Here is a 10,493-nt window from a genome sequence, read left to right as displayed (position 1 = left end):
CCAGGCTTCCAGGGGAGGCGGCCCAGCAGCCCGGCACCCGCGCGGTCACCGTGTATCCTCCCAGCGTCTGGCGGGGTGAGAGCAGACCCCGGCGGGCCAGCGCGTCAGGAGGGGCTCCTGTGGAGACAGCCGTTAGAAGGTGACTTAGCCGTTCTTCTGAGGGAAAAACCCTCCGGCTTTCACAGTGAGAAGAGCAGTGTTTAGGAAAACCAGAAGAACTTCGTTTTACGGAAACTGTGTCCGTTGTAGAAAGCAAGGGCTCGTCTTGCGTGGATGGCTTCTGGGCCGTGAGGCTCTGTGCAGTCCAGGGGCGTTTGAGGCGGCGCAGTGTCCGCTCGGGCAGCTTTCTTCTCTTATCTGTGTGGTGGTTGTTTCTGCAGCTGAGAAGCAATGTTCCCAGCGCCCCTTTGAAGCGTGAGTTAGGCTCCTAAATCCATCTGTGAGTTAGACGGTTGGAACTAAGGCGTTCACATACCTGCGTGTGTGGTGAGGTGAAGATTCTGTTGGGTTTTCTAGAAAGGTCCGTGGCTGTGGAGCTGGGCATCCCTGGTCCCTCCCCCTTGGGTGGGGAAGAGGCCCGGTGGGCAGGCTAACCCTTTCTCTCACCGCTCCGTCCGCCAGTTACAGTCTGCGCCCAGTTTTCCGCGGTCTTTAACCTTCCTGCTGGATGACTTCATTTGATCCGCATACAAAGTAGGAGCTCTAGAGAGTTATCTATTGATGTGTGGATTCGAATGACTTAGAGAAAACATGTGTTCAGTGAAACTCTGTAGCTCTGTAGAAACACAGAATTGCTTACAACTTGTTTCTTGTCCCCTTTTTTGAAAACTTCTTTAGATACCTGCACTTCAATCAGATAGAAACTTTGGACCCGGAGTCATTTCAGCATCTGCCGAAGCTGGAGAGGCTGTAAGTCTGGTCTGCCTCCTGCGGTTCTGGAGCTCCTGGCTCAGCCCTTCCCCCGTGACAGAAAGAGCACCTCCCCTGTCCAAACTCTGCAGCATCTCAGCACGGAGTCTGTGCTTCTCCCCTGACAGTCCAGGAGTGGAATAGCGATAAGATGGGGGGATTATTTTCTCTGCTCAATGGCATTGCTCCCAAGTTCATTTGTATTAAACAAAGGCAGTCACCGAGACAGTCTTCTCAAGCTGGTTTACTTGACTGTGTATAGTCTTTTCTCCACGTCTAAGCAGCATTTTAAGGAATCTCTTCGGTTTATTTTCTCTTTCAACAGGTTTTTACATAACAACCGAATCACACATTTGGTTCCGGGGACTTTTAATCACTTGGAATCTATGAAAAGATTGTAAGTACACTGATCTTTATGCCGTCTTTCCGGCAAAGACAGCTTCTCCATGCCATGCATTCACCTCCCTCTTCACTGGGTATTTCAAGGATTTCATCACATGCTGGATGTGACTCAGGAAGGGAGGGTGGATTAAACCATCAGAGCCACAACCCGGACCTCACTGACTCAGGAAATGTGCCTCAGGTTAACACAGTAGGCAAGTAAGACTACCTTAAAAATCAATTTTAAATGCTTCAAATTAGTTTTTTATTCCATGTTAACATATTTTAGTGATGGAAATAAAATCGGCCTAGAAGGAATCTCTAAGCTATATTCCATTCCTTTTCTTTAGTCGTGCACACAACTGAGTTCCGTCCATTTTCAGATCTCTGAAAAGAAGCTGTCTTCACACTGATCACTTCTGACAGGACTGATGACAGAACCGAGGTGTTCTCACAGAACCAAGGAGTTCTGACATGACCGATGACAGAACCGAGGTGTTCTCACAGAACCGAGGTGTTTTGATAGAGCTGAGATGTTCTCACAGAACCGATGACAGACCAAGGAGTTCTGACCAGACCGAGGAGTTCTGACAGGACCGATGACAGAACCGAGTTGTTCTGATAGGACCGAGGAGTTCTGACTGGACCGAGGTGTTCTGACAGCACTGATGACAGAACCGAGGTGTTCTGGTGCTGGTGGGAGACGCTGACTCATGTCTTCTGTGCGCTTTTCTCTGAGGTCTTGAAGGCCATTGTTTCTCAGTTAGATATTACTCAGTGTGAACAATGAACTAGATTTAAGAAAGAGACAGAAAGGTCAGATTGCCGAGCCTGGACCCAGGGTGGACTTCTGTTTCTCTCCTCAGTGAAGTAAAACACAGCTTTCCTCACAATTTGTAGTCTGTTTCTTTAGGATAAAGAAGATAAAGAAATCTCTAGCCAAATGTCAAGGTGCGTTCTAGGGGGCAGATAAGATAACTGCTGCCTCTCTGACAGATAAGAGAGCAGGAAAGAGGTTGCCGGGTGTCACCTGGACGGGTCAGGCAGGCAGCGCCTCCCTGAGTCCAGCCCAGGCTGGCAGGGTCTGTCCCCCGCCTTCTTTCTGCCCCTCGGTTCCGCCCTCTGGGCCATGGCCTTTGCCCGTCTGTGACACACCTCAGACTTCTCGGCTCCATCGAGCTCCCCCTGACCCCTGGGTGGCCGAGGGGAGCGTGCAGCTGGGGGCTTCCGGCCAGTGTCACCTACTGGGCCCACCTGCCCACCCACTGTCCTCGGGGCCCGTCGTCAGTACAGAGGTCCTGGTATTTTCCCAGCGGGGCTGAGGGGCCAGTGGGCGCCGGGCAGGTCCCCGTGGCCGGGGGAGCTCTGGCGGGTCTGCGTGGAGCCCCTTAGACCCCGCTGGCTGTACTCATCAGAGCTGACCATCTGGAGAGGGACCAGCCCTACCTGCCGCTCCCCCCAACCCCGAGCCAGCCTCAGAGAGATGCAGGTGGGAGGTGTGACGTCGGGCTGGCCTCCCGGGGAGCCCTGGCCTGTGGGGGTGCTGAGTGGACGCCTGCGAGCAGCCCCCCAGCTCTGGTCCCAGGGGCCCCCTGCCCAGCGTGGCCAGCCTGCAGCGGGGGTCTGAGCAGGGCTGGTTTCCGGCCTCTTGCCAGCACGTGTCAGGTCAGGCGGCCGTGGCTTCCGGTTCCCCTGTTACACCCCTCAGCTTGGGCTCCGCCACATAAACGGCCATCGTCCCGAGGGCGGAGGCGACGCCCTGCCTGTTCCACTCTTGGGAGGGTTGTGTCCACCTTCATGGGCCCCCTCCCCGTGGGCTTGCAGGATCATTCAGCCCCTGAGAGGTGCCTCTTGGGGGTGTCAGTCACGTGAGGTAATCCCGGAAGACGACGGGAGTGGTGCTGGGTTGGGGGAGTCCCTCGTTTCCCGTCTCACACGGGCTCCTGTCCTGCCCCGCCTCCGCCAGCCCACGTTGGTCCTGCGTCCACCCTGCATCTCACGCCTTTGGTTGCTCTCAGCACCACCCTTTACTGTGTCGCTTGGGCTCCCTGCTCCCTGGCTCTGGTTCTGCCGAGTGTGGGTCCCGCCAGCTCGGGTCCTGGTCGGGCAGGACCCGCTCAGATCCCACTGTCTGCAGCCCCCGCGCCACGGGTCCATCTGGGCTGGGTCAGCCCTGCGCGTCCACGTCCACGTCTCACGCGTGGCCTCCTCCGTGCAGGCGCCTGGACTCCAACGCGCTCCGCTGTGACTGTGAGATCCTGTGGCTGGCAGACCTGCTGAAGGGCTACGCGCGGTCAGGAAACGCGCAGGCCGCGGCCACCTGTGAGTATCCCAGGCGCATCCAGGGCCGGTCGGTGGCCACCATCACCCCAGAGGAGCTGGACTGTGGTGAGTGCCTCCGGAGGGCAGGGCGCCTGCAGCCCTGTGTCCATCTGTCCCTGGGAACCCCATGAAGCGAGTCTGGGTGGGCCTCACTGGTCCCTACTCAGAGTGTGTCTCTGCAGTGCCTGTAGGAAACTACTTTGTAATAAACGTGGATTTTATTGTCAGGTTTCCCTGCAAAAAAAAAAAAGCAACGTGAAATGCATCAGGTCCTCTGTTGCTCCTTCCGACCGTCTGCCTTTAGAGGCTGCAGCTGCCAGGCGGCAGGGCCCGTGGTGGGAGGGGGCGGCTCCTGGGGGAGGGCCTGGGGCTGCCAGCTGGGAGCTGGCCGCCTCCTGTGTCTGGATCTGGGCGGTGGCCACTCGGGGTGGACGGGGCTGGGTTCGTCCAGCCGATTCCCCTGAGTGCTGCCTGCAAGTGCGTGACCTCTCACCACAAACACAAGAAAAGAAGCAGTCAGACCCCACAAGGCAGAATCTCCCATATAAGTAAATGGCGAGGAACTCAGCTCCTCGGTGTACCGCGCCGTAGGAGTGGGAAAATCGGCTTCTCCGGAGCATCATCTTTATATTCATATATTAAAAACAGACTTGACTGCAGTCGAAAGTCGCTGTGTTTCCTGGTAACGCGGCAGCTGCGTCACTTCGCTGGTCACCTTTTGTGACCTTTCGTAGACGATCCCTTTGCAGTTGGGCTCCTGGCCCTTCGCGTGTGCAGGCGACTGGTTTCAGCCCCGGGGCTGCCCTGTGGCCTCTCCGCGTCCTGCCCTCATCGGTGAGGGCCGGGCCGGTGGCAGGGGTCCCGCGGTGAGCCTCAGGTCCTGGAAACGCTGTGTGGTTCGGCTCTAACACCGTCTTCTCCGTGGAGAAGCCCACTGGCTGTTCTCACGGGAGTGTGTTTGGTTTGAACATGTGCGATTTTCTCTTGAACCAAAGGGACTTGCTCTGGGTTCTTGTTCGCACGGTGGTTTACGACCAAGACAAGAGGGTCTGCTTTCCTTTTGGCGCAGAAAGGCCTCGGATCACGTCGGAGCCTCAGGATGCTGACGTCACCCTGGGCAACACTGTCTTCTTCACCTGCAGGGCTGAGGGCAACCCCAAGCCCGAGATCATCTGGCTGCGGAACAAGTGAGTGCTCCCGGACAGGGTGCCGGGCGCTGGGTCCCAGCTGTCAGAGGGGTGCTGGGCGCCGGGGCTGAGGGCAACCCCAAGCCCTAGATCATCTGGCTGCAGAACAAGTGAGTGCTCCCGGACAGGGTGCCGGGCGCTGGGTCCCAGCCGTCAGAGGGGTGCCGGGTGCCGAGTCCCAGCCGTCAGAGGGGTGCTGGGCACCGGGTGCCAGCCATCCCTGTACCCCAGAAGCTCCAGGGTGCCTGCCCACCCTGACCTTTCCTCCTCCTCCCACACAACCCTTTCTGCTCCTCCCTGGAGGGAACGCAAAGAGGAGAAGACGTTTCTCTGGCACCTCAAGTGCTCTGTGCCTGGAGGCCAGGGTCCCTGGGCTGGGACCAGACATCCACAGAGGACTGGATATTTCCTGTGTTTTGGGGGCCTGAGCCAGCCAGGTCTGTCGTTATAGCAACGAGCTGAGCATGAAGACGGATTCCCGTTTGAACTTGCTGGATGACGGGACCCTCATGATCCAGAACACGCGGGAGACGGACCAGGGCATCTACCAGTGCATGGCGAAGAATGTGGCCGGGGAGGTGAAGACGCAGGAGGTGACCCTCAGGTACTTCCGGTCTCCAGGTAGGCACAGAGCTCCTCGGATACTCAGCACCCCCGAATCCCCTTCCTCCCGTCCACCCCCCTCTCTCTTTGCACCTGGTGGTGAGGGACAGACACCAGCGTCCCGGCTGGAGCGCCAGCAGCAGGGTCAGCTCAGGGTCACAGATGACCCCTGACCGTTGCTCTGGCCCACCGCAAACCCTTAACCCAGGTGGTCACTCAGAGTGGCCATGGGTAGCCACTGCTGGGATCACTGTCCAGAGGGCTGTGGACACCTGGGGGACAAGTGTCCCCGCCCGATACCTCCACTCACGGTGGTCCCAAGGGCATCTCACTGGCTGCCCCCTGGCAGTGGGCTTGCTCTTGTGCTACAGGCCCTGGCTACTTTAAAAGAAACCCAAAATCTGAATTTGGGTGCAAAATTCCCATATCTATAGTATTGGTACCTGATCTGAAAAGACAATTGGAGCCAAAGGAAGCACAGCTATGTCCTTGGATTGGCCTGGGCCACACCAGGTTACAAACCCCACTCTTGTCCAAGTGTTGACCTTGGGACTTCGGCCAGAAAAGGAGCTGGCTCTTGGAGAAGAGCCTGGGGGTGACCCTGGTCCCAGGGCTGCTGGGCACAGCACCTGTGGCCCTGGTGCCGCCACGGTTCTGGGTCGTCCTCGTGTGAGTGCGCCTGGTCTGTGTTTCTCTCGTGCTGTGGGATTCAGGGCCTTGCAACACCTTCGGCTGCAGGATGAATGGTTTCTGTGTTTCTTTGTTTAGAGTCTTACTATGAGAACTTTGTATGCCTCGGTATATCCCAGCAGAGACATGTCCAGATTTACTGATGAATGAGAATCCCCAGCTCTCAAACACCAGTTTAGAGGAATGCGCAGGGCAGATAACTGCAGCCAAGTCAAATCCCTTTAATCCCAGGTTCCCCAAGTGGAACAAGGCGTCCAGGATTTCTGCAGAGCCACACGGCTGTGAGTCTGCCAGACAAGACAGGGCTCCTGGTCATGAAGGAGCTTGTGCTTTGTTTGTAAGGACCAGGGAAACCCACACAATGTTGACCGGAGTGGTGCAGTGCTGGAGGGACACGTCAGAACAGAAGGGAACAGCAGAACGTGAAAGGGCGAGTCCTTAGCACAGTTGCTGTGTCAACAGGGCCGCTGATCCCTGGATGGGAATAGTAGTCTCTCTCTGGCCCGAGAATTCCAAATCTAACCTCTTTTGATCCGAATCTTGGTTTGTTTCTCAGGAACAAGAGCCTTCCTTAGTACACCACTCTGAGCTTGTTGGCCTTGCTCCCAGAAATGCACGTGAAGCGTCTCCTACAGGGGGGTGGGGAAGTCACTGCAGACCAAGGGGTCAGCCAGTGGCAGCCGGTCAGCCTGGACCGGGGCCGCCCGGCCTGGACCGGGAACTGCCCAGCCTGGACCGGGGGCAGCCAGTCAGCCTGGACCGGGGGCAGCCAGTCAGCCTGGACCAGGGGCCGCCCGGCCTGGACCAGGGGCCGCCAGGCCTGGACCACTGCCTGGCTTTACAAGATCTTTACACTAAGAATGTGTTTTGCCTTTTTTATGTGATTGAAAACACTTACGAATAGCAGTTTAGAATACATGATGAAATGAAGTTCAGATTTCAGTCTATTGATTAGGTCTTTTTGGAACATAATCATACTCAAAGATTTATGGCCTGAAAGGCCCAAAATACATGTGCTGTGCCCCTCTGTGGAAGTCTGCCAGTCCTATGATATAGATGACAATGGCCTGTGAGTAAGTTTCCATGAGTCACAAAGGGTAAATGTTCTTTATCTATTTTGAAGCTCTGTTATTAGGGACATATTAGTCCACAGTGTTTATCTTCCTCATGAATTAAACTTTGATTATTAACACTTTCACCTCTATCAGTGTTTTTTGCCCTAAGATGGGTCTGATTTTATACAGAGGCAACCATTTTTCTTTTAATTAGTGTTTATCACCTGTACCTTTCCCACCATTTTGCTCTGCTCTAAATTGTCACAGAATCTCAAATAACATCATAATCAATATATAAAATCCTAGTCAATCCTGTGAGTGTTCAGTAAGTGGAATAGATGAAGGCTGTAAGTAGCTTTGGGCTAGATAGATCAAGGTTTGTAACCAAAGAAGTTACAAAAAGATTACTTATTTTTGGAGCTTTTTCGGTTGGAAAATTGTGAATAAGGATGTCAGCCCAAAGAAACAGCACAGTGATAAGCCCTTTTTTAAAAACATGTATTGTTCTGTAAGCCTATTAAAATACCTATGGGGTAAAGTCCTAGCAGAGTAATCTCTGAGCGGAAGGGTGAGTGAAGTTCCGGATCTGAGATGCACAGCCACGTTTCTGTCCTGATGGACCAGGGCAGCTTGCGCTCCTCACGTGTTAGAAACATGTTTGCTTCTGTACATACTCATCTCAAGAGCTCAATAATAAATATGTGGATTTTTTTTCTGGATTTAGAGTTGAAAACTGAGCAACTGAACTGAACTGAACTATTATCATGCTATTCGTTTGTATTTTCCTTTCTGTGAGGGAAAAATTTTTTATTTCTGTATGTTCTAAATACCCTTTAAAAACAGTGTTTTATAACCAGTAAGAACTACTCGCAACGTTTACTTACTAACAAGACTGACAAAATGCTTTTAGAATCATCAAAAGTGAGACTGCACCAGAATTCAGTCCATGTTTGAAAAAGGAACCGGTTCTAACTGGTCAGCCCTGCTGATGCTGGCTTGACCTGACGCCGTGCGCCGTCTTTGTGGTCTGCACGTTTCTTTGAAAAGGAGAGGAGACAAAGTGTGCAGTTGTGTTGAATTGGTTCTACTCATTTTAGACGTCAGTAGGTAGAACGAGTAGGAAAGGCAAGCAGACGGGTCTGCTAAGCTGGAGGATGTTGATTGCAAATCTGTCTCCCGCGGCAGCTCGCCCGGCGTTTGTCATCCAGCCCCAGAACACAGAGGTGCTGGTCGGGGAGAGTGTGACTTTGGAGTGCAGCGCCACGGGCCACCCCCCGCCTCAGATCACCTGGACCAGGGGCGACCGCAGCCCCGTGCCCACGGACCCTCGGGTGAGCATCACCCCGTCCGGCGGCCTCTACATCCAGAACGTGGAGCAGGAGGACAGCGGGGAGTACGCCTGCTTCGCCTCCAACACGGTGGACAGCATCCACGCGACGGCGTTCATCATCGTCCAAGGTGAGGCCCGCCGGCGCGGAGCCCCGCCTCCCTGGCGTCCCCGGAGCGGCCCGAGCTCCTCCTGATACCCCGTCCCTGCAGACCCTCCGTGGGACTGCTGACACGTTGATTTTCCACCCGGAGGCATCAGGCGGCCAGGGCTCTGTTTTTCTGCCGTGTCCTCCGTGTGAATGTGGGTGTGCGTTTTCTGCCGTGTCCTCCGTGTGAATGTGGGTGTGCGTGCCGATTCACCGTTGTCTAGAAGGCTGGCACACGTGTTGGAATTTCCTTAGGGTCGACTTCTGAACTCGGAGCCTGAGAGTATATATAGTTCTAAGACTTAACGTTATGTGTTTCCAAAGTCCTTGACTGGTTAGAATGAGTTTATGAATAGTTTTCAAACTTAGTTGCAAAGCGGGACTTTGGCTGACAAGGGCTAGGACGGCGCAGGAGTGTGAGCGCAGAAGACGAGTTTCCCTCCTCCTGCCTCCCCGTCGGCTTTTCCGGCCTCCGGCGGAAGCAGACTCACTGGACGCCGGTGACTTTTCCTCTGTCCTCCGGCTCTTTCTCTGCACGCACGCCCGTACAGTCATGTTGTTTGGTTTTGATTGTGGCTGTCGTGTGTGTGCTGAGTCGTTTCAGTCGTGCCCGACTCTTTGTGACCCCATGGGCTCTAGCCCACCAGGTCCTCTGTCCCTGGGATTCTCCAGGCCAGAATCCTGGAGGGGGTTGCCATACTGTCCTCCAGGGGATCTTCCCGACCCAGGGCTGAGCCCCCGTCTCCCGCGTCTCCCGCATCGGCAGGCCGTTTCTTTACCACTAGCGCCACCTGGGAAGTTGGCTTGTTGCTTTTATAAAAATGGAATTACGTTGGATATATTTATTCTGTAATTCACTTTTGTCTCTCTCGCCCAGTAGTAACAACATAACTCCTGTCACCGCACATGGTTGCACTGGATGACATTTATCCATTTGCAAATATATTGGTTTAGGCTGAGGAGATGAATCTGGGCCCTTTGCAGGAACCGAGGTTGGTCATTAGTGAGTTCTATGCTGTTGGATCAATAGTCTCTGCACACGTGACCGTGTGATGCTGAGAAGCACCCAGGGTGTGGTCTTCTTCCTACTCCGCATCCTCTTCTCTGGCCTCTTCCTCCCTCCCTGGGATGCCGCACCAGCAGAGGGGTCCTGGTGGGCCCTCGGGGCGGCCTCGCTCCGGGAAGGAGACTGGCTTTGCACCCAGAGCTGTCCCCTAAATGCCTCGTTTCTGCGTCTTTCCCCCCGTAAGCGCTTCCTCAGTTCACCGTGACGCCCCAGGACAGAGCTGTCATCGAGGGCCAGACGGTTGAGTTCCACTGCGAGGCAAAGGGCTACCCGCAGCCTGTCATCGCCTGGACCAAAGGAGGTGAGTGGCCCACAGGGCAGCCACCCGCCCTGCCCCTCTTCACTCCCTGGGGCACGGTGCCCTGGGCAGGCCGCAGCAGCGGAATCAGACGTGACTCAGCGCCGCGGCGCGTCCGGCCGGACCTATCCTCACCGAGGACCAGGGCGGCAAGCCCGCCTCCGGGAACACGGACCTGGGGACAGAAGCTCCTCAATCCTTCCATCCCTCAGTCAGGCCTCTGCCTGGCCCCGAGGAAGGCTAGGCTCCTGCCCCTGCGTCCGCATCGCTGAGAGCGCGTCTCAACCTTGCAGGGAGCCAGCTGTCGGTGGACAGGCGTCACCTGGTCCTGTCCTCGGGGACGCTGAGGATCTTGGCCGTCGCCCTGCATGACCAGGGCCAGTACGAGTGCCAGGCCGTGAACATCATCGGCTCCCAGAGGGTCGCCGCACACCTGACCGTCCAGCCCCGAGGTAGACGGTGGTCCTCACCCTCCCCCAGCAGACCACCCTGGACTTGCATCATGAG

The 10,493-nt window shown here is 55.5% G+C and overlaps 1 protein-coding gene across 1 annotated transcript in view; it reads left to right on the top strand.

The window, feature by feature from the left end:
- Positions 1-10,493, top strand: part of PXDN (peroxidasin) — a 40,178-nt gene that overhangs the window by 10,160 nt on the left and 19,525 nt on the right. The window contains exons 5-12 of the mRNA XM_010848440.1: positions 838-909; positions 1,235-1,306; positions 3,509-3,678; positions 4,682-4,799; positions 5,251-5,420; positions 8,333-8,605; positions 9,873-9,989; positions 10,280-10,438. Of these exons, the coding sequence (XP_010846742.1) occupies positions 838-909; positions 1,235-1,306; positions 3,509-3,678; positions 4,682-4,799; positions 5,251-5,420; positions 8,333-8,605; positions 9,873-9,989; positions 10,280-10,438 (1,151 nt within the window). The remainder of the gene's footprint in view (positions 1-837; positions 910-1,234; positions 1,307-3,508; positions 3,679-4,681; positions 4,800-5,250; positions 5,421-8,332; positions 8,606-9,872; positions 9,990-10,279; positions 10,439-10,493) is intronic.

Source organism: Bison bison, unplaced genomic scaffold, assembly GCF_000754665.1.
Source record: "Bison bison bison isolate TAMUID 2011002044 unplaced genomic scaffold, Bison_UMD1.0 scf7180017864266, whole genome shotgun sequence".
Classification (NCBI taxonomy): Eukaryota; Metazoa; Chordata; class Mammalia; order Artiodactyla; family Bovidae; genus Bison; species Bison bison.
Note: the sequence above shows the minus strand (reverse complement) of the source record. Positions and strands in the feature narration are given on the sequence as shown.